This window comes from Astatotilapia calliptera, chromosome 17, assembly GCF_900246225.1.
Source record: "Astatotilapia calliptera chromosome 17, fAstCal1.2, whole genome shotgun sequence".
NCBI lineage: Eukaryota > Metazoa > Chordata > Actinopteri > Cichliformes > Cichlidae > Astatotilapia > Astatotilapia calliptera.
Genome location: NC_039318.1, coordinates 9,723,754 through 9,750,074, shown reverse-complemented (window position 1 = coordinate 9,750,074; position 26,321 = coordinate 9,723,754). Strand labels below are relative to the sequence as shown.

The 26,321-nt window shown below is 40.8% G+C and overlaps 2 protein-coding genes across 6 annotated transcripts in view; one reads left to right on the top strand and one right to left on the bottom strand.

Annotated features, from left to right (window-relative positions):
- Positions 1–5,054: 5,054 nt before the first annotated feature.
- hps3 (HPS3 biogenesis of lysosomal organelles complex 2 subunit 1) lies at positions 5,055–25,570 on the bottom strand. Of its 4 annotated transcripts, none has more exons than XM_026146530.1 (25): positions 25,436–25,570; positions 21,461–21,538; positions 21,297–21,368; positions 20,883–20,976; positions 20,619–20,692; positions 19,501–19,713; positions 18,731–18,803; positions 18,423–18,511; positions 18,088–18,202; positions 17,609–17,762; positions 17,446–17,528; positions 16,825–16,999; positions 16,491–16,572; positions 16,085–16,242; positions 15,795–15,896; positions 13,163–13,271; positions 12,834–13,051; positions 12,485–12,662; positions 11,986–12,219; positions 11,599–11,796; positions 11,277–11,465; positions 11,047–11,151; positions 7,381–7,587; positions 7,180–7,267; positions 5,055–6,279 (listed from the first exon to the last, which is right to left on the bottom strand). In XM_026146530.1, exons 1-25 carry the CDS (start codon positions 25,565–25,567, stop codon positions 6,152–6,154), a joined length of 3,348 nt encoding a protein of 1,115 aa, XP_026002315.1. In that variant the 5' UTR covers positions 25,568–25,570; the 3' UTR covers positions 5,055–6,151. The 4 variants fall into 4 exon arrangements, with proteins under 4 accessions (XP_026002315.1, XP_026002317.1, XP_026002316.1 ...); XM_026146532.1 differs by having other exon boundaries at positions 25,181–25,502; XM_026146531.1 differs by lacking the exon at positions 15,795–15,896.
- Positions 25,508–26,321, top strand: part of bcar3 (BCAR3 adaptor protein, NSP family member) — an 87,252-nt gene continuing 86,438 nt past the window's right edge. Inside the window, exons 1-2 of one of the 2 annotated variants that reach the window (XM_026146534.1) lie at positions 25,508–25,573; positions 25,693–25,898. The gene's annotated coding sequence lies outside the window, so the exon portion shown is untranslated. The remainder of the gene's footprint in view (positions 25,574–25,692; positions 25,899–26,321) is intronic. The other variant, XM_026146535.1, reaches the window with a different exon arrangement.

Genomic DNA, 26,321 nt, shown 5'->3' with positions numbered 1-26,321 from the left:
TAAAAATTGTCTGGTCTTTTTTTTTTTTTTTTTTTTTTAAACAATTGGGTAGATATAACCTCAGGTGAACAACATATGAATTAATGCGCTGTCATTATTTAAGAAAAGCTAAGCCAAATGCAGAAGGTGTAAGTGAATCGCTAAAAACACCTTACTGCTGCCATTAAAAAGGAAAGCAGCAGCCAGGTGCTTCTATTCGAATGCTTTTGGTTAACCGACTAATTTTCTAACTATTTAAAGTCCATGCTTGTGTAGTGAGATTCATTAGTGGAAAGACTTGCTAGTCCTCTCTGGAGTAGATCATCATTAGACTCAACCAGCTAAACATGTTAAATGTTTATTTTATTTTGCATTTTTGTTAAATAAACAATTAAACAGTGGAATCTGTTGTGTGCAATTTTACACCTGAGGTTATATTTAAATTATTTTAGAAGCTGCTAAAGACCAGATTATTTTTAAAAACCATGTTCTGATATTAAAAGAAAACTTTTAACTATGACTGCAAGCTATCCACTTTGTTTACTGCCACTTGCAATCAGGAGAGAAGGGAACAGAAATTATGATGGTGGTCCTGTGTTTCCTGATAATGGTGATTCGCGGCAGTCACTCCAAATGTCTTGGACAAGATTCTGAGAAGCCGGGTGTGAGCTACGACTTGGTATTTCTAATGTTACCTTTGTTTATCACATTATCTAACTTCCAAGAAGTCTTGTGCATTTCCTTTTCACTGTCATGGAATGCATACTGCTCCATGCACCATCGTTTTCCCTGAGATGACTGGAGGCTGATGTGTGTCACAAGTTTGTCCCAAAAAATTGATTCTGTTCATCTGGACGTAGCATTTTCAGTCGGAGAAACGTTTCGTAACTTTTCCAAGTTCTTCAGTCTCAGTTAACTGCAGGTTTTTCTTATAAACAGTACATTTGCATAATGACTGAAACTAGCACCACTGAATGAACAATGGGCTGTGAGGTCAGTTCCCTTGATGCAAATTGTCATGACCATTGAGCAACAACTACTGATCAATGGCCATGAGTACAATTCACAGAGAGTTGGGGAATGGCTGCAATCACAGCCTTGTAAGATGGCAAAAGATGGACCCTTTGGCCCCCTCCTCGATTGCCAGAGATGGTCTTTCCCTTTTCACATAAATGGCCTCCTTAACTCCCCATTCAAACCAGCGTTCCTCCCTGTCCAGGATGTGTACATCCTCATCATGGAAAGAGTGTCCACTGGCCTGTAGGTGTAAATAGACTGCAGAGTCCTGGCCTGACGAGGTAGCTCTTCTGTGTTGTGCCATCCGCTTCGCCAGCGGTTGTTTGGTTTCCCTGATGTATAAATCCTGGCAATCCCCATGCACTTAACAGCGTACACTATGTTACTCTGTTTGTGTCAGGGGACCCGATCCTTGGGGTGGACCAATTTTTGGTGCAGTGTGTTTTGGGGTTTAAAGGCTACAAAGACACGGTGTTTAGAAAAAATGTGTCTCAACTGCTCTGATACTCCTGATACATACAGGATCACTACAGGTTTTTGCTTAGTCAGCGGTTGTCCTTCTCTCCTGGATCGGCTGGAGCTTTCTTTAGGTGCCTTTCCAGCTTTGACAAATGTCCAGATGGGATAACCACATTTACTCAGGACTTTCTTGATGCGATGTTCTTCTGCCTCCCGAACCGTTGTGTCTGATCTGTATGCGTAGGTTTACAGTACACGTCAGCTTTTAGATGTCCCCCATTACTGATGGAAATCTCACAGTCTAAGAAGGCTAACCTGCCACTTTTCATATCCTCCCTGGTGAATTTGATGTGTTGGTCCACCGAGTTAATGTGATCCGTGAAATGTGGTACGTCCTGAGATTTGACTTTCACACAGGTGTCATCCACATACCTGAACCAATGGCTTGGTGGTGTTCCAGGGTAGGATAGCAAGCCCTCTTTTCCACTTCTTCCATGTACAAATTGGACACGGTGGGTGAAACTGGGGAGCCCATGGCACACCCATGTTTCTTCCTGTAGAAATGACCCTTGAATGTGAAGTAGGTGGAATGAAGACACAGTTCCAAAAGCAAACACACTTGGTCGATGCTGAGAGTGGTCTTGTTGCTGAGGTTGGGGTCATCCTGTAATCTCTTAAGGACTACCTCCAACGCTTCTGTGACAGGGATGCAAGTGAAGAGAGATGTAACATCGTACAAGACCACGGTTTCATCTGCCTCCATAATGACATCTCTCACTTTCTCAACAAAATCCAGGGTGTTCTGGATGCAGTGTTCAGAGCTGCCTACCGACGGGTTGAGGATCGAAGACCTCCTATCCCAGTGTTCCCTCAGTGGTGCTGGTTTCAGCCATTCTGCAAAAGTACTGTTTATAAGATTGGGGAAACCTGCAGTCAGCTGAGACTGAAGAAATCACTTGGATGAGTGACGAAATGTTTCTCCCACTGAAAACACTACATCCAGATGAACAGAATCAACTTTTTGGGGGATTTACTTACCAGGGTTATGATAATAATAATAATAATGGATTGCTTTTCGGGGCCCTCAAAGCGCTTTACAATTCCACTAGTCATTCATTCTCACATTCACACACTGGTGGAGGCAAGCTACAGTTGTAGCCACAGCTGCCCTGGGGCAGAAGCGAGGCTGCCATATCGCGCCATCGGCCCCTCTGGCCATCAGGTGAAGGCCAGTAGGTGAAGTGTCTTGCCCAAGGACACAACGACCGAGACTGTTCGAGCCGGGGCTCGAACCGGCAACCTTCCAGACACAAGACGAACTGTAACCGATAACGATCGCCCCGGGTTATGAGGAATCAGCTGTGTGAAGACAGATTCCTCATAACCCTCACTTGACTGCATTCCTCTGCTCAACATTTCCTCTTCCTTAACCTCCTAGGACCTGGTGTCCACATATGTGGACATCACATTTTGGGACGTCTAGACCAAAATACTTAATTTAAAAAAAAAAAAATTTCTACAAGGGCCTGATATTCACTTACGAGGACATTATACTGCCACTGTTCTATCAAAATTTGATACAAATGTCCTCATATGTGGATCTCATTTTTCTCAAAAACAAAAATTAGGTGTAAAAAAAAAAAAAAAAATCTGGTAATTCTTTGTTTTTACATTCTTTAGGTCCCAATCAACCCAAATAGCAAAGAAAAATTAAAAATGCATGCAATGAAGGAGTTCGGGTCTTAGTTGTTGATTTACACGATGAAATATTCAAATAAGTTTTAAAAGGCGTTCAATGGAGAAGATGTAATTGATTATGATAAATGATTTTGTTCACAAAACCAATATTTGTTCTACTGTGCTTATTGTTTACCTGAATCCTAAAGTGTTTGCAGAACCCAACTACTTCACAAACACTTTCTGGCCGCTTCAGCTGTTCATGGAAAGTTAGCTGCTGCAATGGTAGACTGGTTGGCAGCTGCTTGGATACAGTATCTCTATATCTGCTGCATACTCAGATGATATGTAACACTTGTTTGTGACAAACAGGTTTAAACTTTCTGTGGCCAAAACTAAACTTTCACACTCTGTGACAATCCGATTGTTCAGTCTGACGTCACTAGCCTGTCTGGGTCTAAACTCCGCTGCAGGTCCATATATCAAACGATCACTATGGCATTACTGAGAGTTGAAAAACTGTCTAAAGTCTTTCATCTTTAATAAAATGATCAGCATTCTGCTCTACCAGGTGTAACAATTGAGTTTAACATCCAGGCATCCATGAAAACGGAATTTATGACATTTAACGGAGTTAGAAGTTAGCAGGAAGTTAGCTCGCTAGCTTCTATCTAAATACAATATAACATGTCCTGACTGCGGGGTTTTGGAAACAAATTAAAACGTACAGCTCTGCTATCACTTCCAGCATAAATGAAGACAGAAAACTAAACAGCAGTGACGTTTGTAGGGTTACTGAAGTTGGGCTAGCTGGTATATAATGATGTGCTACGTGACCGCTAGCGACACAGCTATGTTAGCATAATATAAACAAGCTAACTTTTTTTCCCACTCGATAAAAGTTAACGTGAGTGTTCTCGGTGGTCAGGAACAAATGTAATCGCATGGCAAGATGCTGCAAAAGGACCAAACTTCAGCCAGGAGAACAACTGAGATAATCCATCCACAATACGAGGTTAGTCATTCATATACTGCTGCATGGGCTGGGCTGTAGTTACATCCTAAGGTTTTAAAAACTGAGCTTAAATAAATGATTAGCGGTAATAAAAGCCGAGGGAGGTCAACAGTGATCACTGACTGTTTTAGGAGCTTTTTGAGATTAAATAGAAGAAAATACATAACATTAAACATGTTAACAACACAAAAGCCATATTAAACGCAGACTACTTTAGACCCGGAAGTAGGATTCGTCGCGTCATCACTGAACAACCAGATACACAGTAAATACAGCAGGAAGAAGATGCCGGTATGTGTTGAGGTATGTATTTACCGTTTATCTGAACAGCATTATCACTTAACAGACATCCATGCAATTGTTTAAAAAAAAAAAAAAATCAGTGGACAAATCAGTGCTCAAAGGTCACTCACTTCTAAATCTCCACACTTAAGAACTTTAGTTAAAAATAAATAAATAAATTGAATGTTCCTCTGCAGTTCTAACAGTATTTTAAAGTGTTTCATAAACACATAGACTCAACAGCCACTTTGTTAGGTACACCTGTTCAATGCTAAGTACACTCTGATGAGAGAAGTAGCTCCAACTCAGTACTAGCAAGGTGTACCTAACAACGTGGCCAGTGATAGTAGATTATGAACGGGAAAACAAAACGATATCTACATATCGACAGTTCTGCAAACAACCCCACCCCGACTCCATAAAACCAGATAAACAGGCTTCAGCCCTGAGGAGGGACATTGCTAAAAGCTCTCCATGACCTAAAGGGGATACTATGAAGCAACTTCAGTGTAGGAAGGCTTTCTTTGCGTCACTCAGACATATGAGATTGTTGATAACCTCTGTTACTAACAGAGCTTGATGTAGAAAACCTAGTGCAGCTTCACTAGTAATCTGGGCTTTCCACTTCAGGGTTGAGAAACTTTAATAACATACAAGAAAATATCATGCCAAAAAGCAAAATGAGTGAGGTGGAACAAATCCAGCAAAAGAGAAACCGTGCAGGAAAGTGTCTTAATGCCTGCTCAATCATCCAGGTACGTAAATCTCCAAAAGTTGATTCTGTTCATCTGGATGTAGCATTTTCAGTGGGAGAAACGTTTCGCCACTCATACCAGGACTGTGCAGTCTTTTTATACCTACAGGCCAGTGGATACTCTTTCCATGATGAGGATGTACACATCCTGATGAGGAAGGGATGCTGGTTTGAACGGGGAGTCAAGGAGGCCATTTACGTGAAAAGGGAAAGACCATCTCTGAATCGAGGAAGGGTACATCTTACAAATGCTGTGATTGCACCCATTCCCCAAATCTGAATTGTACTCATGGCCTTTGATCAGTGGTTGTTGAAGAAGCCTGACGAAACGTTTCTCCCACTGAAAACGAACAGAATCAACTTTTGCAGAGTGCAGAAAAGTGTTCTTTTCTTGTGAATTTATAACTGATTATCGGCAATTAAAAAAAACAACTGGTAAGTGACCAAACATAAAAGAATACCGTATGTGAACATTTGCTGCATCAGTAACCAAACACCTGTAAATTCCAGTGACAATGTGAGAGAGAAAGCATGAGTAACCTAACTGCATGGTTTAGGTTAAGTGGCGTTACTAACGTACCAACCAACAGGTCTGCATATATAAAGTTCTCTTGGGTAGTGATCTAACCATGGTGCGTGCTTTCATTAACAGAATTTATGATAATGGAACTGGTTTTAAACCTAAACTCTAAACACACCTCACTAAGCCATTAATCTCACATAGTACACCCCCGGCAGGCCTGTTCCTGTATTTGTTCAATCACATCAAATAGGAGATATGTCCACCATAGTACTCTAAAGCCTTTGAGTTTAGTTGCACAGTGTTTATAATACATGATTGCTTGATATCAAACAAATAGTTTAAATACTGCAAGTTGAGTCATCCACAGTGGCTGGCCAAAAAACACAACTCTGAGGACTCTTCTGAAATGTTTTCTCAGTATTCAGTGTGTGTGTGTATGCACACTTCAGGCCAGCACTTGTCTCTGGCTGCACGTCAACAGGTGTGGCAAGAAGTATGATGCTGTGCCATCATCAGGGATGAGCTCCAGGAATTCTGCGGGGCTCATCTCCATAGCAACTACGACAAGCGTCTCTGTTGACAAAAAACAAGTCTCATTAAACTCAAGTACACACACACAGGAGATGTTACTTCCTCATACTTCTAGTTTCTTTGCCAGTATCAGTAAGTAATTTCCTGATATTTCTTTAATTCCCATCATAATATATCCACTTACAGAAGTGGCTTGGGGTGTGCCCAGTCTACCCAACCCTGCTACACCCTCAGAGTTCACTTTGTTTAATCATATTGTAATGAATTGCTATTCATTCCCCAGCACAGATATCCAACACTTTCCCAATGACAGCAATTTAGTTGCTGAAGTTACAATTTACTGATGTTCCCTGAACACATTTCATGCAGGCAGTCAATTTTGCTTTTGAAAAGAGGACGATTGACGGTGTCTGTTCAAAACATGACTACACAGAACAGACAGACAGGGGGTTTGGGCTTTCTTGAGAACCACTTTTTCAACCAAGATGAATGACTGAATGAAGTCACTTGGCACACAAAAACAAAGACCAAATGGTAAAATAAAATTACATCCAGCTATTTTTTTAAGAACCAGTTTAAGTTTTAGACCATTAAACTGATTAAACTGTTGAAACTGTTTGAAGATCTGGACTAAGATGACTTCATTGCTTGTCATTTTAATATTGTATTCTACAGTTTAAATGATTCAAATCTGTTCCCTGAGCACGGAATCCATTATTAATTACAGGGTTCTGAATAGCTGAGGATGTGACTTAAAGTAGGGATTTAATGTGAATTCATTTCATGTCAAAAAAAATTTCAAACCTGCCAGACGGCTTTGCCGCGTAATAAAATTATAAGTCTGAACAATACAAGGTCATTAGTGAGTCATGACTGACGAAAGCACAGCAAATCCTAATTGTTTTAAACGAAAGTGAAAGCTCTTTGGAAAAATACCTCTACCTTTGAGAGCAGCCAGGAGGATGCTGTTGTCTGAGGCTGCTCTTGTGCGATCACAAAGCTCTGGGAGGAGCTTTTGCCACCAAAGTGCCTGCGGAGATTAGACATGTGATTGAGACGGGAGTTGAATTAGGTGCGAAATTAAAAATAAACTAAAAGGTGTAGCTACAGACTTCAAATGTAAGCCCCGTGATCAGTACAGACCATGTTTTTCTCCTGTAACTGGTGATTGGCGTAGGGTATGATCGCTTGAGGACATCTGTCCAGCAACTTCTCAATGCTCCTATCATACTGCCCCCTTCTGGTAGCGCAAAGGAGGTGCAGGCTGAAGCCCCATAAGGTTTCGTCTGACAGGCGCTCCAACAAAGGCACGACGGAGCCCACAGACAGAGATGGACCACACAGCAGAGACTGCACACACAAACAGGAACACTTAAAAATACAATTACAGAATAACAGCAGCTAGATTTTAAATTAAAGTCCACGAGAAGAAAAAGAAACATAAATAAACTGCTATATGTCACCAAGTCCACTACTGATAGCACAGATAAAATGTTTTCTCTTCAAATGTCACTGACCTACATATTTATTGCAACAAGTTCACAAGCCATGGAATGCATGATGGCCCCGTATTACTATAAGTTCCAGTAATGACCGTGAATAGGGCATCACCCTACGTGGAATGCAGCCATCAATTGTACACCTGTGCTTTGCCAGCTGAGACAAGTCAAACGTTTGTCACAAACAAAATGTATTTGTCACTGTGGCGGGGTGTTGTCTGCAGTGCCTCTGCAGGTGAGATGGACACACCTACGCGGCATTGGCAATCATGCCTCGCCGGCATAAAAGCAGTTCCTGACTGTCTTGTTGTAGTCGGTATGTAGTTGGCTGGTGGCTGAAAAGCTGCAGCTGTGTGTGTTTCAGAACAGCAACCGTGTGTGTTAGTAATAAAGATACTGAAAACCATTAAACTGTCAAAATTGTCACACACTGAAAGTCCCCGGGGGCTGAAAAGCGCAGTTACTTCAATGGCCAGTTGAAGATGGCTCCAAAAAACAGCTCCCAAATTTATAGCAGAAGGAAACATTTACAGCAACAAACAAAATAGATTTCCCTCTTCATAATGAATGCACTGGGGATATTTGTTTTGTTTTATAAAAAGGCATAAACCACAACTATCAGCACTTTCTCAACAGGAGTTTCATTTACTGCTGTAGGAGTACTGAGGGTGTTATTGTAAAAGCATTTAAGGGTTTTATTGTGAACAGGAAAAAAAGGGGTCTCTTCACAACCGAGTAGAAGAAATTGTGTTTCCTGCACAGGTTGGGCAGCAATTCAGTGATGTCTCAGTGGCTGCATTAGTCTGTTATACACTAAGGTCCAACTATATTTGGACAATGACAAAGTGTTTTTTCTTATTTTACCTGTTTACTGAAATATCTTCCAATTATAGTTATTTAATGGAGATCAATGGATTGCATTTGAGGATATCCACATTAAGATTGGATGAAGGGTTGAGGAGTTTTAGCTTGTTAACATGTTCCACCCTCTTTTTAAAGTAATCGGACAGTTAACTCAAATGCCATTTCATGGGCAGGTGTGGGCATTTTCTTTGTTATGTCATTATCAATTAAGCAGATCAAAGGCCTGGAGTTGATAGACCTGTTTTTTTGCTGTAAACCGACAACATGCAGTCAAAGGAGCTCTCTGTGCAGGTGAAACAAACCATCCTTAAGCTGCGTAAACAGAAAAAACCCATCTGAGAAAGTGGTACTATAGTAGTGATGGTGTGATGAAGCCCCGTGAATGTGTCAAATCTTTCCGGCCAATCGGTTCACCAAAAGGCAGATCACACAAAGCAACGTTTAACAGCTCATTTGGATGTGCTGACATCTGCTGGTCATTCCATGTACAGCAGCCCTACTGTGATAATGCAAGGGGCTGACATAACAGTCGATATATAAATGTAAAGATGTATCAATTGGAGAATACCGATATGAGGTCCTGTATAATATACACACACACACACACACACACACACACACACACACACACACACACACACACACACACACCTCTTACTAACCATCCTCTCTGAGACTGATTTAAGACTTATTATTGGGCTATAGCATGTCAAAATGCCCCCTAACTGCTAATATTATTCGACCTTTTCGGTTGCTCCATAATTCGCTAACAATCTCCGTGCGCTCTCGTGATGATCCTCGGAATCACCTCAGATCCAGTTCATGCAAAAAACTAATTTTCACATCTTTTCAGCAGCTCCAATCACATAACCGGACACATCATTTCAGAGAGTCATTGGTCATTCGTCACGTGATATTCTGAAGAACCATACAGGCCTTGACATGGGCTTCATTTGGACACGTCCCCTTTACTCGGCAGTGCCGAGTGAGCTGTCAATGGCCATGAGTACCATTCACAGAGAGTTGGGGAATGGCTGCAATCATAGCATTGTAAGATGGTGAAAGATGGTGAATGGTACTCATGGCCATTGGTGGTCTTTGATCAGCGGGCCTTGATCAGTAGTTGTTGATCAATGATCATGAGAATTTGCATAATTATGATGAAGGAACTGACCTCACAGCCCATTGTTCCTACAGTGGTGCTAGTTTCAGTCATTATGCAAATGTACTATTTATAAGATTGGGGAAACCTGCAGTTAACTGAGACTGAAGAAGTCACTTGGATGAGTGACGAAATGTTCCTCCCACTGAAAACGCTACATCCAGATGAACAGAATCAACTTTTGGAGAAAGAAAGCACTGCTGAACTCAGCAACGCTAAAAGACCTGAACACCCACAGGAGACAACAGTAGTGGATGATCACAGAATCATTTCCATGGTGATGAGAAAACCCTTTCACAACAGCCAACCAAGTGAACAACACTCTCCAGGAGGTCGGCGTATCGATGTCCAAGTCTACAGTAAAGAGAAGACTGCATGAAAGTAAATACAGAGGATTCACTGCGAGGTGCAAGCCACTCATAATCCTCAAAAATAGAAAGGCTACATTGGACTTTGATTTAAAAAAAAAAAAAAACATCTAGAAAAGCCAGCCCAGTTCAGGAAAAACACTGTTTGGAAAACTGAAACCAAGATTAACCTCTACCAAAATGATGGAAAGAAAAATGTATGGAGAAGGTGTGAAACAGCTCATCATCCGAGGTAGTGTGATGGCTTGGACATGCATGGGTGTTAATGGGACTGTGACACTGGTGTTTATTGATGATGTGGCAAAGGACAGAAACAGCCAAATGAATTCTGAGGTATTCAGATACACACTGTCTGCTCCAATCCAAAAAAAAAAAAAAATACAGCCAAAGCAACCCAGGAGTTCATTAAAGCAAAGAAGTGGAATATTCTTGAATGGAAAAGTCAGTTACTTAACCCAAGTGATCATGCATTTTACTTCTTGAAGACTAAACTTGGGACAGAAATCCCACAAACAAACAGCAGCTGCAGGGAAGGCCTGGAAGAGCATTAAAAAGGAGGAAACCCAGCATCTGGTGAAGTCCATGAATTCAAGACTGTCATTGACAGCAAAGGGTTTTCACAAGGTTTTCAACCAAGTATTAGAAATTAACATTTTATTTTCAGTAACCTTTGAGCACCTGAAATGAAGGGATTGTGTTAAAAAACACTTTAGTTCCTCACATTTTTATACAATCTTTTTGTTCAACCCACTGAATTAAAGCTAAGAGTCTGCACTCCAGCTGCATCTGAGTTGTTTCATTTAAAATATATTGTTGTAACATAGAAGCAAAATTAGAAAAAAAGTTGCCTCTGTCTAAAAATTTATGGACTTAACTGTATTGAATCCATGCAGTCAAAGCAGACTTTAGAAAATACCTGCAGTTTGTGCAGCGCCTCCAAGTGTTGGGAACTGGTAATGTCTGTTGGACTTAGAAGAATGAGCCATGGATACAAAGCACCGTAATGAGAGCACGAGTTGACCTGGAACAGACACAAACATGGGAGCAGCTGATTGCATGAAACTCGTGTCTTTATAATCTGGTTATTGAACAAATTAAAAGAATTGGGGGGGGGGTTACTAAACAGAGACCACCAAGTAGCCGTACCAGGTCATCAGCACTTTTCAGTGACTTGCGCTTTGGAGCTGTGTGCTTTTCTGACTTTGTATTTGTTAGACGGTCGATGTAGACAGAAGCCAGCCGAAACAGAAGCTCCTGAATGACAGCGTCATTTGATGATGCCATGAGCATCGCCTCCCAGAAGTCGACCTGCAGGCTGTTTTCACAACGCAGCTCCTAAAAGCGTAGAAAGCATCAGATTCTGCAAAACTGAAATTAATTCTACATCCAAGTGTAGAAAGGCAGTAATACAAATCAGCGGGTTGATATACTATCCTCCAGGCACTGCACTTCCAGGTGCCAATAGTACCTTGAATATGTGATCAGCCTCTTCCAGCTTAACTTTGCTGTTCTCATGTAAAGCCACCATGGCAGCCACCAGCAGTCCAGGCTGAGAGTCGGCCATCTGGCGGGTTAAAGCTGTGGGATAAACACGTCTATGCTGGTTTGCACATCCACCATAGAGCAGCAGCCTCGGCTCCTCGATAAACCCGTACACTAGCAGCATCTACGCACAGAATGGAAAGGGACCAACTTTCTTTATTTTGGTCCATTTTGTGTGGAAAAGTATATAATATAAAAAAAAAATATGGACATACAATTTAAAAAAAAAAGAAGCAATATCATGTAGCAAACTTTGACCTTGCACTGCACCTTGAGCAGTTAGTACACCAAAGAAAACAAGTGAAATCCTGACCTCAGCGTGTCTCTCCATCAGCTGTGTGTACTGCTGCAGGTCACCCAAACGCAGCATCATGGTAGCCATGGTGATTGTCAGTGAAACCGACACGCCCACCGAGTCCTCCAGATTTTGTAAAATTTGCAGCGTCCGAGCAGGACTGACATTTATCATGCAGGGGCTGGTGCACATGCTTATGAGCATTACAGGCTCTGATTGGCTGAAAATGTCAATGACCTGATCAGCTGCTTCCTGCAGGGAAAGAAAGATTAAAAAGGTTCCCCGTCTCTTTTGATTCAATATTTTGTATTTTTTTGTTCCCTTACTAATTTCTTAAGGTTTGTTGTGCATATTTGTCATGTTTAAAACAAATTTTAATATTTGACAAAGACATTCTAAGTAATTACAAAATGGTTTAAAATCATTATTTAAATTATTAAGGGAAAAAAGCTGACCAGCTGTGTGAAAAAGTAATCTCCTCAACTTGTTAAATCATGCTCATTTAGATCTTGTGTACCTGACTGAGGGTCTGCTCTGAGTCTTCTAACAGGAAATGTTTCAGGTAAAACAGGAAGCCAGGGCCATAGGAGGAAGGGCTGCCCGGAAATGGCCGATTCCTGGACATGACCTCTGTGAGTGACAGACCAGACATCCTGTAGTACGGCAGAGCAAGGTGACACTCCCTCTGACCGCCCCTTAGAGAAAAGAAGAGATTAAAAGTTTTGCTGAAACAAATTTTAATAAAATAGCCAGAAAATACAAAAACTGAAGGTAAAGGTGTCCAACAGAGTAAAATCTCATTGACTGAACACATTTAAAAACCCATAAAATGTTATTATCAATACAGAATGTTGGTTGTGTGTTACCTGCTGAAACTGTCTCCCAGCTGGGCACAGTTCTCCCTCAGCGCCTCCTCCAGCACTTGTCGATCTGTCCTGTGATCTGCTGGGCCACCTGGGCCCGTCTGTTGCTCGTCTGATGCGTGTAGTAGAGCAGCACGCAGGAGGAGGTGAGCTTCGCTGAGGAGGTGTCGCAGACTCTGGGCCTGTGGGTTGGTCTCTGCATAACGCTGACTGTACTCAACCTGAAAAACACACAAATCACAAGTGATTGCACAGCAGATCTGTATTTGTTTACTTTTTCATATTCATCATCAACAGTTGCGCAACACACAATTTGGGCAAATGAGAGTTACCATCTCCTGGTAGAGAGTAAAGGGGGGGACGGTGTCCACAACATAGAGGTTCCATCCATGTCCCACTGCACTGCTTTCTTTGGTAGAAGACACTGTCCACCTCCTGCTCCTGAGATCAAACATTACACAGCAACATATAGAAAAATTAGCAAAGATTTTGACCATTGAGTCACAACATACAACATGAATCCTGTACTTATACCCACCTTTGTTGTGATCTGTTGTAGATATTTTAACTATTAAAAAAAAAATTGCCTTTACAGGACATCAACAAGACAGTACAGACACAATTTTACAAATTCAAACAAACTGTTAAACTGGGCACACACTAAACAACTGTCAGAATGATCATGAGGACATAATCTAGCCTATAAGATCTGCTTCATTTGCTCTCAGTTTTTAGAACCAATTATTGCCTGTTCATCTTTAAACAGGTTTATCATTTGACACCAACGAGTACAATGGTAGCCTGTGAGACTGTAAGTGCCCCTGGCTCCTCGCTTAGTAACACTGCAGTAGGTCTAGATTGATACACCACTTTCCATTTAATTATTAGTTATTAATGATGTTTTTGTCCTGTCTTCCTCCCCTGCCATCTGGTAAACTGCAGATTATACCTAATTTTTTGGCACATTTAGATCACGTGAAGCTACAGATAGACAACTATGATCGTTTAGCTCTCTACATGCGCTGTGCTACATCAGTGGCTAACACTTCACAGCATAATTCAGCTGTTTGTTAAGTGTCTGCCCAGCTTTAACAAACAGTTAGTGAACAGGGTAACAGGAGCTTCATACCAAGGGTATGTTGAGGTGTTTGTTACACGGTGAGGGGCTTGTGTGTGTGCATCCGTGTCAGTCAAAGAGAAAGAGTTACAGGAATCCAGGAACCTCAGTGATAAAATTGTCTTTTTAGGTCAATTCTAACACGATTAGTTTGTGAGAAAAAAAAAGACACAAACACACACCGAGGGCAGTTAGGCAGGTTACCATGGCTAGGTTTAGAAACTAAAACAGGAAGTGCTGTCTCTTTTAGACCAAGCTGCAAAACTCACACAAACACTTTAATCATTTGGTTTTTTGGGGCGATCGTGGCTCAAGAGTTGGGCGTTCGTCTTGTAATCGGAAGGTTGCCGGTTCGAGCCCCAGCTCCGACAGTCTCGGTCGTTGTGTCCTTGGGCGAGACATTTCACCCGTTGCCTACTGGTGGTGGTCAGAGGGCCCGGTGGCGTCAGTGTCCGGCAGCCTCGCCTCTGTCAGTGCGCCCCAGGGCGGCTGTGGCTACAATGTAGTTTGCCATCACCAGTGTGTGAATGGGTGGATGATTGTGTATAGTGTAAAGCGCTTTGGGGTCCTTAGGACCAAGTAAAGCGCTATACAAATACAGACCATTTACCATTTTTTAAACAGAAATGACTGACTGCATACTGTCACAGGGTTTCTGAACTTCTTCACAAAACATGCAACTTACTTGCTTAAGACCTTTTCTGCTAGTTCTTTATTTCTTATGAATCCAAAAAAAAAGCGATTTTAAATTTTTATATAATTTTATATTTGCCTTTCTTTATTTTCTATATCAAACGGCATGATCACTAAGTTCTTATCAATGAAATAATATGTTGTCTGTGATTTTAGGTTATGCTTTTGGTATATTTGCATTTCTTTCTGTCTGTCAACACGATAGCTGGACAAGTTTTGAATGGATGCTGATAAAAGTTAGTAGAGTCGGGTCATGTTAACAATACGTTCAAATTCTGCCTTACATCCACCAAGGTCCTTAAAATCAACACCATGATTTATTGGTTGACAAAAAGCTTATAACTAAGAAACTATGATTCTTACAAGTGTGGTGTGTATTGTCAACATAAAGAAAGTACCGTATAAGTATTTAAAATATGTAAAATTTGACCTCTGACCTCTCTTCAATCAATAGATTGATCTGAAGGTTGCACGGCTTTAAAAAACTATGTTTCTTAAATAAACTTGTGATCAAAAATTAATTTTACTAAAAAATGAATTGAATCCCACACATGTCCTATATTAACATAAAAAAATAGGTTTCAGCAGGGCAAATAACAAACACCTTCACGCTTTGCTTATTTTTGCTGCACTGCAAACTCCTTAAAGTACGTTTAAAAAGAACAGAGATATACAAATGTACTGAAAATACAACACTATTACCTTACCTGTCAGTGCGCCCCAGGGTGGCTGTGGCTACAATGTAGCTTGCCATCACCAGTGTGTGAATGTGTGTGTGAATGGGTGGATGACTGGATATGTAAAGCGCTTTGGGGTCCTTAGGGACTAGTAAAAGCGCTATATAAATACAGGCCATTTACCATTTACCATTTAAAGAGTAAATACTGCTTAGAAAGTGACCTCCCTTGGTGGAGGTTTGTGTTCTTGGAGTCCTTTTAGTTTTTTAAAATGTTTTTAATGGAGTTCCTCTAACCTCTACACAGAAGCAAAGAAGAATCATTTAGTCTTGTAACATAAGATTAACAAGGGTTACAGAAGGGGACTTTATAAAGATTTCATTTGAGAACGAGAGTGTTTTGAGGGTCTCGTCATTGCAGCTTGGCCTGAAAGTGACAACAAGGACGGGGGTTGGATGGGTTTTGGGTTTGTCTTACAGTAAGGGGCGTGATAGAAGGCTCTCCAGAGCTGGCGTGGTTGCGGGATCAATTCCCACCGCCAGGAAAATACCAGTCAGCATGTTGTGTTCTTTCAACTCGCTATAATAACAACAACACACACGTACACACATACAGTAAACAGGCTCATAAATGTTCAAATGTTTGTGCGTACATGCATGCACATGCAAGTAACTGCAGGGAAGTATCTGAGGTCAAACCTGAAAAAGCCTTTAAAAATCAAAAGGTGTACAAATCAACATGGCGGCGTGTTTGTGCGTACAACTTACAGGCCCCTGCGCTGTGTGCCGCGTTCGGTCCCCTCCGGTGTCTCTGCGTCGGCGGCAGAGAGCAGGATGACATGGCGCCCGTACACGCACATCGACCGCAGGCCGATGAAGAGCTGCATCCTGAGCGCACAGACCTCCAGGCTGCAGGGTGGGCAGGCCTTACACGCACGCACGCACGCACGCACGCGCACACACACACACACACACACACACACACACACACACACACACACACACACACACACACACACACACACACACACGCAAATGTGTTCTCATTTACAGACATGTAATAACAATCCATACAGATATTAGCGCCACCAACTGGATCTCTGCAGTGAGGGGAGCACTGAGGCTGAACTTTCTTTTAAATTAGCTTCGCTTATTGTAAATGCCAGGCTCATACCTTCATGGTCGTATCGATGTAGGGGTCTTCAATCCTGGCTGCTAGAGCTGCACATCGTACTGTAAAACACTGCAATGCACTCCTACCAGCCACACAGAGAAATGTACTTGTAATCCACAAAGAAAGTAAGAACCACAGATTAAAAAATACACACCAACTTTTCTATATTTGGGTATAATTGGAATATCATGGAAATAAGGCTTGATGGGTTTGATGAAAAAGGTAATCTATCTGATGTTTGGTGAACTGTTGAATTTAGAGCCCTATTTTTTTTAAACCCGTGTAAAATGTAAATACACACAGAATGCAGGCTCCTTCAAGGCTGCAGACATACTTTGTTATAACGTGCAACAGGTGGTCTGTTAGCGCCGCCTCCAGGACCTTCTCTGGATACTGATATGCTGACAGGAGCTCAACTCCACCCTTCAGACTGTACAGGTAGCCCGTGGTGGGGAGGGAGAAGAAGCAGAACACACATGTCGCTTCATCGGGAGACACTGACTGGTTACCTGGGGAGAGAGTAACAATCCCTCAAAAACAATGATTGGGCAAAAACGCACACAAGGACAAAAAGAAAAAGGATTATTTTTTACAACATGAGCAAACTGCACCGAAATGTGAAGGTGCTGTAGAAATACCACAGAGATATCTCTATAGCAATGAAGCTTTACATGCACTCATCACAGGCATGAATGTCATGGTATGACACTTCACTGAAATGCAATGTTTTTTTAAAGTCATTAAGGATGCGTGCTGTGCAATCATTTCACACTAGAGCAAAACAAAGAGTTCAAAACATCATTAAAAGTCCAAAATTACCATGAGATTCATGCCTGTGATGACTGAATGTAAACTCCTGAACATACTACAATGTCTCAGAAAAAAAAATTCCATTTCTCCTCATTTCAAAACAGATCATCTTGCACTGTTAACTCAACACTGATGTTGTACTCACCAGTGAACAATGGGTAAAGCTGCAGGGAGTGAAGCTGCATCTCATCCATGCTGCATCCTTGGAAGAACTCTGGAGAAAAGTGCCTGCAGGACCGGAGGGAGTTCAGTCAAACCTCAGCTGGGAGAAATATTCTTAAGGAACAAACTCAGAAGTGCAGACACACCTGAAAAGAACGTAAGAAAGTGCATACTGCCTTCCTTCTTCCAGCCCGGTTTTTTCAATGCTAACTGGGATGTCGCAGTCTTTAGCTCGATCGCCAAGTAACTCCTGGTGTCTCGGAACAACCAGAAAGTCAGCCTGGTCTTCCAGATATTCTGCTGTGCATGCAGAAAGATCACAGATTGCATATCACAGGTCACTCCTACATTTGATAAAATGTCTCATGCTCTGCTGCATGTGGACAATGTAAAAGTATGAGCTTGAATGCATTTTTTATGTTGTTTTCTTAGTATTAAATCTGTAGAATAAAACCAAAAAGAATGTTTGAGAACTCTGTAAAAATGTCTAATTGTCAGCTTTAGTAATGTAATTCATATTCATAAAGGTCTCTGTACTCATCCCTTTCTAGTTAAAAAGAAAATAAAATCACCCTAAAGCCACGACTTAAAACACATTATAGAGCATTTACATGTGTGCCGTTACCGTTATTTGTGTCCAGTGGTTCCTCCAGGGTTTGGGGTTCAGAGGTTTCATCCAGTTTTAATATCAAGACTTCCAGCTCTCCTTGCACAGCCACATATGTGTCGCACAGTGCCACCTAGCGGTCAAAATATTTAGGAAAAAAAAACAAAAACGAGGAAAAATGCTTAAGTTAGAAATTTCCCAGTACGACAGAAATTGTTCTCTTTCTCTCATTATGTAAATGCAAGCTATCCACTCAGAAAAGGCTTACATTTTTAAATATAAATAGGTGCAGTGAACATGGTTGATATAACAGTTTGACACAGTCACAGATAAAAATAAGTGAAGAAAAGCACCTGCTTAGGTGTGATTTTTGGAAGGTGCAGGATGACGGAGCGTTCAAAATCCAGGACGGAAAGATTCTGGCTGGAACTTGAAGACTGAGCTGTTGGTAGAAAACAGGCCTATTGAACAGAAGCTTTTTAGTCCTAATTCACATCTAATGTAAACTCTTTGCCATATGAAATAAAATACACACGGCTCATTGTAAGACATCCTTCTCTGATCAATGATCAGATGATGATTTATAGATAGTTGTGATACAAAATGAGTGTTTGACTGAAAATATCTTAATAAATTAATAAATGTGTGTTTTTTTAGTTACCTTGACTCTGACCGCAGCGCTGCCGAGTGTTTGGCCAGCTGCTCTGAAGACTCTGATTCTCCTGAGTTTCCTCCCAAAGAAACAAACATTATTCCAGTGTAACATAGTGTGTAGGTTATCAGTGAGTCTGCTCATTTTCGATGAAAGACGTTACCACAACATTTGATCTTTTTACAGCCAGCTATTAAAATAAATGGTGTTAAGCTGCCACCTTAACAAAACCTTGTAAACGTACTCATCATATTTGGAAAATACTTTAAAATCTTCTAAAAAAAGAGTGCAAGTTACCAACAGTATGTGCGGAAAAAAAATCTTTATGTCCAAGACGTCATATTATATTGAAGAGATATTATTTAAAGCAGGGATGTTAAACATAAGGCGTGGGGGCCTGAATTGGCCCATTAAAGACTCCCATCTGGCACACAAAGCACCATATCACAAATCAGTACCACAAAATGGTGTATTGAATAAATGCAGCATCCATTCTGTCCTGAGTCCAGCATGAGAGGAAGACCAAAGCCCAACGGAGATGCTTAAGAAGCACTGAAATTACTGTGGAAGGCATTGTGGAGCAGCAGACAAAGGTTGAAGCACCTTGAAATCGACCCTTATCAGAGAGAAGCTACACCGGTTTGCGCAAAAAAGTAACAAAAACTTAAATAAACAGTCTTTAACAAATTAAAGACATTATTGAATTGTAAATTTAAATGCAGATAAACTCCATAACGTCAATAAAGCAGGTAAACTTTGATTAAGAATTGAGTTCTTACCAGGTTCTGCTGGTTGTGTTGTCTCAACGTAAAGAGAACCAGAGTGTTCTCAGAGCCAACCAGCAGGTCTCCTCTAACCGGGCAGCAAGACACGGCAATGGGCCGCTCTGACAGAGGGATCTCAATAATCTCCATCTGCACTCCACCCCACACAGATGCTCCACCCAGCAAGTGGCCCAACAAACGAACCCCAACGCGGGCTTTCTCCTCTGCCTGAACAGAGGGCAAATAAGGCATTAACATATTTCCCAGTGTGTAATTAGAAAACAGCAATATACATGACAGCTGCAGACTGCCTTTGGTGGAATATAATTTGCTTATTTCTTCTTGCTCTCAGCATAATTTATCCATAACTATGCACATGTTTAAACGCCCTTTATACCATTTGCTTTGACAGTCTGTCTCTAACATAGGTAAGCTTGGACATATGACCATTGAGACTGATTGAGGGTGCTCATGACCTCAATTTGAAGGTTTTGTATAGTGTACTGCAATATGAAGATAACAGGACGTACAGTTCAAATGAAGACAGCTAGCTAGAGAGCTAGAACAATCTGACAACAACATCTGACTACCAGTTACAAAAAATTCACAGTTTAAATCTGAGAGATAGTTTTTTCTTACAAAAGCTTATTATATTCCTTAGTTTAATCACATTAAAGCAACATAAGATTTATGCATAGAACCATAATTAAACTAATTCACAATGAGCCGAGTCAAGTTTGCCATTCCAAAGAAACACATTGGAGATGATCTGCATCCATTAGAGCAGACTGATTGACTGACTGACTGATTATGTGTTAGCATCTATCTGCATTCATAATCTAGATGCTAGTTATTTACAAACCTTTGTGAGCTACGCTTTGTGAGACTGACCGCAGTCATTTCTAGGTGGACTGCAACTGCTTGGAGACAGGTTGCATACCACCAGAGCGAGGTAATCCTAGTTAAAGGTGGTGTGCATTCAACCTCTGGGTAACCAATTGGTCACTGCAACTACTTGCCATCTGCCGCCGAATGAAAAATCACCTCGCAACCACTTTTTCCCCTAACCACAAGGAGGTTTCTGTCCTATTTTTACTCTTGGGTGATTTGGACTCGAGATGGTTCTTGTGTACCTGGTAACGCCAGTTGGTGTATGCTCTCAGGTAGGTGGCATTGTTCTTTTCCTCAATGGTCACCAGGTAGTCTCCTAGAAGTGAGTGAGCACAGAGGAGGCAGTGATAAAACCCAAGATTTTTCAGTGTCTAGTGTCTTTGTTTTTGATGCCTTTCCAGTTTACACTGTCATCACTTGAAGCCATTTTGCTCACATATGGGAGACAGACAGCAAAAAAGTGAATGTCAGTACAGAGGGCAGAGAAGGACAGGAAATGTCTTTACCTATCTTGCTATGCTGGATGCTCCTCACAGCGCCCATGGTGGAAAAGCGGCAGATGAGGGGGCAGCCCTCCACCTCCACATTGTACGCCTCCACCTGGATTCAGTTCAGCACAACAGTGTCAGGCTACTACAAAGGGTTAGTTACTAAATGCTTAAGTAAGATGAGGAAGACAAAGCATCAATAATAACCTTTGAGCATGATGTAATTCAAGTGGTCTGGAGCGAAATTAACTCGTCCCAGTGGAGTTAACGGGACTGATATGCCCTCAAATACCTTTGCACATCTGGTGGGAGAGGCTTAACACAAAGCTGACTATTTTATCTTATTTTGCCTCGCTACCACCAAAGTCATTACTAAAATAAATACATTTTTAAAAAGGTCACAAACTGTAAACATAAGCACATTAAAGCAACCTTGCATCCTCCAGTCGCCACCACAAAAATAGCTCCACCTCCACAGCAGACCAGTCCGGGTTCCTTCTCCACCTGAGCCACAGAGTGGGAAAGCAGTGAAGACGAGAGCATAGGTAATAAAACACGGCTGACATGGGATCAGCGTCAGTCAGGTTTCACTTTACCTGCACAATCTGCTGAGAGGAGAAAGGATGGCAGTTGTAGACGTGCACCATGTTTGGTCTTCTTCTGGCAAGAGGACTCTGTACAAGGTGGAAATTTAAAACAAGAAAAAAAAACCCCAAAACATTAGTTAAGGTGCTTCATTCTTACTTTATCTGTGTTTCTCAGAGGCTTCATCCATCAGGGTAAACAGGACTACTACAAGAAAAGGGATGCACTTAGTCTCAGGCGCTGGATTGTTTATCGATGAGGACTGATGCCATCTGGAAAGTTTTTCCTTTATTTGACACATTGGGCTAATTTGCATACTTGCACATATAATTCTCGTGCAGTTTTTTTTTTTTTTTTTACTTTTTACACATAAACATCATATCACACACACATGAATTTCACACGAAAGTGTACTTCCACCATTTCTTTGGTAGATATTTTTTGGCGTTTACTAGGAAAAGTTGTTGTTTTTTTACTGATCTGCAGGTCTGCGTCACAATTCAACTTACTTTTGACCAGTGAATTAGGCTAAAAACTCTTTCTGCAGACTTTCTCTCAAACTTTAACATCAGTCAGGGGGGGAAAGGCGAAACTATCGCAATTAAATCTCAGAGAACTGCGGGAACAACACGGTTGTAATAAAGGTAAAAAGAAAAAGAAAAAACACACTACAAACCTCTGTATTCTTTTTCTTTTTTTCTTTTTTTGCCTGTCCCATTTGGTTCTTTAGCCATCAGAATTGTTGTCTGAAGACCAACAAGGATACCCAATGGATTTACTTTGCCAAATGGATCATCGTGGCATTGCCGTATTGGTTCCATTGGTCGATCTTTTTAAGTCGCTTTTCTCGCGGATTCTCCTCTCTTCCTACTTGAGCTTCGCTGCTGCAGTTTATTGATTTCACGCCGCAAAGAAAGAGGAAGTAAAACGTCAACCACAACAATCCAGCGCCCGCCCTTTTCTGGTTTTGATTGGCTTACGAGCCTGCTTGTGCAATACAAGCAGGCTCGTAAGCCAATCAAAACCAATTTTTTTATTGGTTATCGAGCTGTCATAAAGTAAAGGGCTGGTTCTGTTTTGTCTTTTGTCTTAAATATTTGTTGACATTTTTCATATACTTTCGTGACTTCTTGTAACCCATTACCATTTTGCAGATAGTATGATATATCATAGTATCGCAGAGCAGTTTGCCTCCTCCATCCAGCTTACAGTATGAGTCCTGAGAGACAGGGCACCACTAAGGAGGGCCAGGGGGGGCCACTGGCCACCCCTCAAAATTTGAGGGTCGCCCCGGTAAGATTGTCTTATGTTGGTAATAATTTTAATAAACGTGAGCACAAGAGAGAGGAAGGCACCCTGCAATGAGTTGAAACATTAACTTGTTATTTATTCCTGATTATACAATTTTTGTCATTCGGATTGTGTCACTTTGCATGTTCCTCACAATTTCCAGGCGTCACCCCCTCCCCTCTGCTGCACCCCTGCACTCTTCTGTTTTTGGTGTGCCAACCCAATATTTTTAGTGACCCCCCATATGGCCACCCCATTAAAAAAAATCTGGAGGCTGCCCTGCTGAGAGAGACATCTTACTTCAATAAAAGTAACAACTAAACGATTAAAGTAAAATAACAAATTAAAAATTAAAATTAAACTTTAACACTGCAGATTAGTCTTCACAAGTGATCCCTACTATTTTAACGTATCAAATACAGCACCTTCACCAAAGCTGGAATGTCGCTGTCTAAAGAGAGTCTAATTATACTGTGAATGTCGCATCAGCACCAATTCACCCATCAGTCAAATGTGAAGCAACACTGGGGCTGATTTATGTGAAATTGTAACTCAGACCACTGGTTGAAAGAACATTACAAATGACACACTTTGTAATTATCACGGATTTATTTTTACATTGGTGACAGAATTATTTTATTATGTATTTATTTTGTAACTTGTCAGATCAGATCAGTTTTATGTTGCCGTTTTAGGTGAATGGAAAGAAAACAGGTGATGTTATATTTTATAGAATCAATAATCAACTTCCAAAGGATGAAAATTAAATAAAAGAAAACATTTAACAGATTTGAACATGACAGCAGATATCCAAAGGGGGGCTACCATCATATCTGCCCTCTAACCTCTGTATCTGTAGATAACCTACAAAGGGGCACCAGATATAGTGAATCAGTGATTGATTACCTCTGTGAAATAGTGACTGTATCTCTAAAGGGACAGCTGAAAATATTTCAGAAGTCTTTTGGCACCATTTTACCTGATAATACATACATTTTTCTATTTCCTCTCTGCCTACTCTTGAGAACTACTCGTGGCACACTATTAACTATTTATTCAAATTTCATCAGTTCAAAAGACTCAGAACAAAATAATTTCCACATATTTGGAAAAGCAGTTTTCCAGATGAAATACATAACATACAGTGCAGATTAGCACTGTATACCAATAATGTTTCTATAGCCATTTAAATATATGACTTTCAAAGCTCAACGTTAGTGGAGTAAAGGTAGTGCTACTTTGGAAGGAACCATTTAAATTTGTGGCTTTTCATTTTCCTCCACAAGATGGCATCGTCCCTTCTTAAATACGACACGATTATTCCCAGTTGCTGCCCAGTAATACCAGTAGTTAGATATTGTGATAATGCAAAGAGCCGTATGCGTTTTGGGATCAGCCCTTCTTGAGGGATTGTTGCTGATTCGCTTACGTTTCTTGATGAATTGATTTGCTATATTTTGTAACTTAAAAATCGTCAGATTTAGTTTCAATCAAAAAGTGTAAAGTGAGGTGACAAATACAACAAACAAACAACAACGCAGAACAAAAACTCACGTATAAAGTTAAGTGGTTTTAGGTTTTAGTTCAGTCTTTATTTTGAAGACGGAAGTCTTTTATTTTGAAAGGAAGACAATTTCGCCAGAAAGTAGCAGACGAAACATGAAAGTTAGGGAGACCAGGTGGAAACGTACATTTAATTAAGTTATTAATTCTATTTTTCTTAAAAAAAAAATAAAGTCTACAATGTGAACAAGGTATATACAACTTTAGAGTTGGCTAATGACTATTTGTGGGTTGATTTTGTTTCACCTTTTTTGTCCAGGTTTAAACCAATGACTATAGAAAACAGTTTTCTACAGTCATTGGTTTAAACTTAATTTGAAAAGGCGCCCGGTTGATTAGCATGTAAATTATCAGGATGTCTAAGCCGGGGTTACATAAAGAATTAAAAAATTATCTGTTTTTTAAGTATCTTTACAACTTGTACTTACATTATAACCAATCCGGTCCTTTATCCCCACTTAAAATATTTTTACAGAACTATTGTAATATTTGCTGCCATTTCTGCTGTGCTCTTGGCCAACTTACTCTTACAAAATACATTTTTAATGTTAATGAGATTTTTTTTACTGCATAAATAAAGGTTATATAAAAGTCGCTGCCAAAAACTGATTGCGGCTTGTATCTTGCTACACGAATGTTGTTTGTGGCTCAAGATGACTTTATGTCATCCATAAGGGATGCATTTGACATATGTTTCACATATTATAGCCCAACAAGTTACTTATAGCACTTTAAATATGAGCAATCGCTTTTTGGCAAATACCGGAAATCAGTTTTTGGCAGACAATCACTTTTTGGCACAACACCGGAATGCTAACTAGCTACTGCGTTCGAAAGTTTTGTATCCGTTTAAATATTTTACTTTTAATTTTGCTTACCTTTGCTCTTGAAAATAAATACATAGCAAATGGTGCTAACTGTACCACCTGCAAGTGACTCAGTAATCAAGTCTGCAACCCAATGGCCATAATTAGATTTAACTTACACTCAAAACCCCGAAAAGTCTCGTGTAACCTAAACGTTTGATGATATTTTAATCGGGGGTTTATTTAGATCATAATTTAAAAGAAATGACGGTGCAGAGAAACAGAAACGCCTCTAGCCTTCACAGCGGATAACACGCACACGGGTACCTTTTCTGACAGAGCAGGACACCCTTTAAGTCCTGCTCCTCCACCCTCCAAAGACAGTGCTGCCGGAGGGCTTTTCCAGCCAATTAGCACCACCTTGATTTGCATTTGCCCCGCCTGGTCCTGCCACAGCATCAGAAGGTAACTGTAAGGTAGCCAACGAAGCGCCACTTTTACATGCCTTTTAATTGGCACTAGAGAAATAAAACGAAGACGCGTACTGTAGTTCAATTTTTCGTTGTCTGCTGCGGTCCTGACAGATACTCCGGGGTCGGGGCTTTTCTCTGACTGTAGTAACTGAAATGGATGATACCATCTGCCCGCTAAGACTACACCGTCCCAAAACCAGGGTGCTGTAATCAGTACTCTGGCAGTGGGGGTCTCCTATCAGCTTTGCATTACATCCCCAGCAGATGTGCAGGCTGCAGGCAGCAGCCCGTCTGTGTCGCTCTGCAACTCTCTCAAGGTAAGACTGGTGTATGGGCACTTTTACCTTTAGGATTATTTGTTGCAAAAAAGCGAGAGAAATACGGTAAAGCTCCGGAGAGTCTTAACCATTTAAATCCCTTCTAATCGCTGCACTGAACTAGTGTGCATGTTTGAACTGCTAGGAGTTAAGACTTTGTGTGCTTGGAGGTGAAAGTGAAGCAGAACTGTTTTGCACTCACTTCTTTAACTTCTTTTACTGTTTTTCTAAATTGGCTTTTTAATGTAACTATTAAGTTACAATTATTGCAGGACACATTCAAGTTACATGGCATAAAAACTTCCTCACAAATATCCCTCAAACACTGGATGGTTTTGTTTTTTTAATAACATGCTGAGGACATTTTGCTGTATTTAGCAAGAAAGATGAAACTGCAGAACTGCTAAATTCCACACAAGTAAT

Excerpts from the sequence above, each read along its gene's own strand:
- hps3 (XM_026146530.1), bottom strand. The coding sequence starts at position 25,567 with ATGCTGTGGCAGGACCAGGCGGGGCAAATGCAAATCAAGGTGGTGCTA. Across the intron at positions 18,804-19,500 it reads AACACAACCAGCAGAACCTG|GAGGAAACTCAGGAGAATCA; the intron begins GTAAGAACTCAA and ends TTGTTTCTTTGG. Across the intron at positions 7,588-11,046 it reads AGGCGCTGCACAAACTGCAG|TCTCTGCTGTGTGGTCCATC; the intron begins GTATTTTCTAAA and ends TTGTGTGTGCAG.